Source organism: Haliaeetus leucocephalus, unplaced genomic scaffold (assembly GCF_000737465.1).
Source record: "Haliaeetus leucocephalus isolate CR32 unplaced genomic scaffold, Haliaeetus_leucocephalus-4.0 Scaffold830, whole genome shotgun sequence".
In the NCBI taxonomy this organism is placed as follows: domain Eukaryota; kingdom Metazoa; phylum Chordata; class Aves; order Accipitriformes; family Accipitridae; genus Haliaeetus; species Haliaeetus leucocephalus.
This window is the reverse complement of record NW_010973266.1, coordinates 3,001,079-3,004,122: the sequence shown is the minus strand read 5'-3', so window position 1 is coordinate 3,004,122 and position 3,044 is coordinate 3,001,079. Positions and strand designations below refer to the sequence as shown.

The window sequence follows — 3,044 nt, the reverse complement described above, 5'->3', positions numbered from 1 at the left end:
CCCTCAGCCGCCTCAGCCCCCTCAGCCCCCTCAGCCGCCGGCTGTGGGGCTGAGGGAAGGCGTCGTCGGACAACACCTTGGGGGGGGGCCCGGCCCCTTCCTCTCTCCGCAGGCAAAGGCAACTACTGGACCCTCGACCCCAACTGCGAGAAAATGTTCGATAACGGCAATTTTAGGAGGAGGAGGAAGAGACGGGCCGAAGCCGAGGCGGCGGGGAGCGGAGGGGGGCTGCGGAACCCCCCCGGGGCCAATTCCCCCCTCTACGGCCGCACCGGGGCCCAGGTGTGACAGGAGCTCCCCGGCCGCACCGAGACTCACTTAAGGCACCGCAGAAGCATCCTTTTTTCTTTTTGCGACACGTAAACGTACATTTTTGTCTATGATCTCTAAGTACAGAGAGGGGCGGTGGGGATGGGGGTGTGCTGGGAGCCGAGTGAAGCCGTCGGGGCCGGCCCGTGGGTATCGTTTTCCCTCCCTTTTTTTCTTTTTCTCCCTGTCCCTTCCCACCGAAACCTCGGGAAGGCTTTTAACCTCCTGCCAGGTTGGGGGGCCGGGTTGGTTTTCCCGCTTTGGCATGGCCAAAGAGCAAAGCGGGGGGCTCCCCGAAGCAGCCAAGGGGGGCCCCCAACGCTGGACGAAAGGCTCCCCCCGACCCCGGTGGGTTAGGGGAGGTGGGTGCCGGGTTTGCAGCCTGGGTTTTCCAGAGATGCCAGGAGAGAGCCCGGGATGCAGGGAAGGACAGAGGGATATGCCCTGACCCCCACCCCCAGACCCTGCTCCCAGGGGGGCACACCAGCTTGGCGTGTGCCCCCCCCCAATTACTAAATAAAACCCCTTTATTTTTTCCCAAACATGCAAGATCATCTTTGTGTCAGCCCGTGGAGCTGACGATAATTTGTACGAAGAATTTCAGATTTAACCGAGCGTCCAAAATCAAGCCGCATCCCTGCTGAGGAGCTCTTTAATTGCTGGTTTTCCCGCTTAACTGCCTTGACAATCGCTTGTAGGGAGCTGGTGGCCCGTGGTGCGGGTGGCCCGATCCAGCCCGCGCTTTGCCCCACAGAGCAGAAGCCCCCCACGCACCCGCCGGCTTCCCAGAGCACCTGCTGCTTGAAGCTGCCTTGGTAAAAACACCTCCGGGTTATCCACAGCATCCACACGTACGTGCGGTTTCTGCATTTTTTACGAAGCTTTGGAAAAATGCAACATGGCACTAATGGACTGCAGCCGTGGCGGTTGTGCTTGGGCATTTTATGAAATCCTTCAAATGAGAGGGTTTGGGCCACCCCTACTTGCTGATTAATGCCTGGTGCCTGTTTCCTGCTTTTGCTTTCTGGTCATTTTTTGAAGGTCCTTGAGTTTGAAAAAAACAAAACTGTGAACTGTATAATCTGTTGCCTTTCTTTTCTGGCTCTCTGTCTCCTCCAGCCCGCTCTTCCTCACTTATGACAAAAATACAGCTTTCTTAAATAAAAAGCTAAAAATATTACTGTTGTTGTTTACAAGAAAACAACCCCAAACAGAAACCTGTATAATGCAAAGGTTTTGTGCATTATAATGGAACCATAAAGCAAGTTTGACAAAAAAAAACCATGAACAAAATGTCTTAAGAACCTAAAACACGTTGGGGATGCAAGTCCCTGATGGGGGGGGAAGAATCAGCTGTACAAGCCAAGTTTTTCCTGGCCCAAAATGTGATAAAGAGTATTACAAAGTATCTGGCTTACAAATATCCAACTTTAGTAGACCTGGAGTGAAGGAAAGAGCAAACCAAACTTGTCAGCCAATATCCTGTGAAGGTTTCTGTAGACAAATTTCCTTCTTATTAATCTCCTCTTTGAAAAAAGCTTCATGCAAGAAAAATCACTTTTTATACAAGAAAAAAATCACTATTCTGAAATGGCTTTTAAAATATTTCAGACATAATCTCTTTGTTCATGTTACTATTTTCCAGGGCTATCGAGTAAGAAGACATTTAAATTATAACCCCTGTTTCCTTCTTAAAGTGGTTAGAATCCTGTTCAAGGTTTCAAACTCTTGCTTCAGCAGGGTAACTGTTAGCTACAACATTAAAGGGTGCAGGGAAATTTATTTTTTTAATTTGGTTGCATTTTAAGCTGCTTTTTTCCAGGTGGCTGAGGGTTGTGGTGAGCAGGTGATGTAGCGGGTGAAGAGGGGAGATAGCCTTGTATCTTTATAAAAAAAAAAAAAAAAGCCTGTTGATGAATTTCTTGATGAAAAAAATAGCTACGTGTTTCAGCTGGCATTCAGTTTAAAAAGCTGCCTTTGGACTGCGACATCTATTTGCCGAGGAGCGGGCACACACTTTTAAATAGGAAAGATGGAGAGACTCTTGTCCTGGCAGAGCCAGAGGACCCTTCCCGAGACACGGTGACGAGACTGACCTCAGAGCTGGGAAAGAAATGATTTCACTCAACCCACATTTTCTTCTGCTTCAGGATACAAAGTTCTGGACCCAACCGTACGGGCTGAACTCCATATTTTCACCTCGAGACTATTTGCCCTGGGACAGTATGGCATTGCAGGACCCTGAAAATGCAGCAAGAGACAAAGAGGAGGACCCCAGGTGGCTGCAGGTGCTTCGGGCTTTCCCAGCGTGGTCTTTGTTAGCAGCTCGGCTGGGTCCGGCGCTGGGAAAGTCCATGGAGAGCTCAGTGAAAGGGCCACGCTGCATTGCCAGAACTTTTCTTCAGGGAGCGTTTTAAGATGATGATTCAAGGTATACATGGAGGCCATCATTTGTATGTCTTTGTGTTTCTGTTGTACTCTCATTCTATTTTTGTGTCTTGGAAAGAAAAGGAGAATTTTTAAAATAAATTGGTCTAATTGGAGCAGAGAAGGTGCAATCCCTCTAAGCAAAAACGCTGCTTGAAGGAACAACTGCATCAGGTAACGAGTCTCCGGGCTAACTGGGCAGCTGCAGACTTTAGTGAAAAAGGGTGATGGGGTGCTGTGATGGGGTGGGATGCTGTGGTCTACCCTTGCTTGGGCCAGACTCCCACGGAAGCCCAGAAATAGTCTCC

General features: G+C 49.6%; 1 protein-coding gene across 1 annotated transcript in view; it reads left to right on the top strand.

Annotated features, from left to right (window-relative positions):
* FOXI2 (forkhead box I2) overlaps positions 1–2,726 on the top strand; it is a 3,369-nt gene extending 643 nt beyond the window's left edge. The window contains exons 2-4 of the mRNA XM_010582015.1: positions 113–282; positions 1,008–1,160; positions 2,460–2,726. Coding sequence (XP_010580317.1) covers positions 113–282; positions 1,008–1,160; positions 2,460–2,726 — 590 coding nt within the window. The remainder of the gene's footprint in view (positions 1–112; positions 283–1,007; positions 1,161–2,459) is intronic.
* The last annotated feature ends 318 nt before the right edge of the window (positions 2,727–3,044 follow it).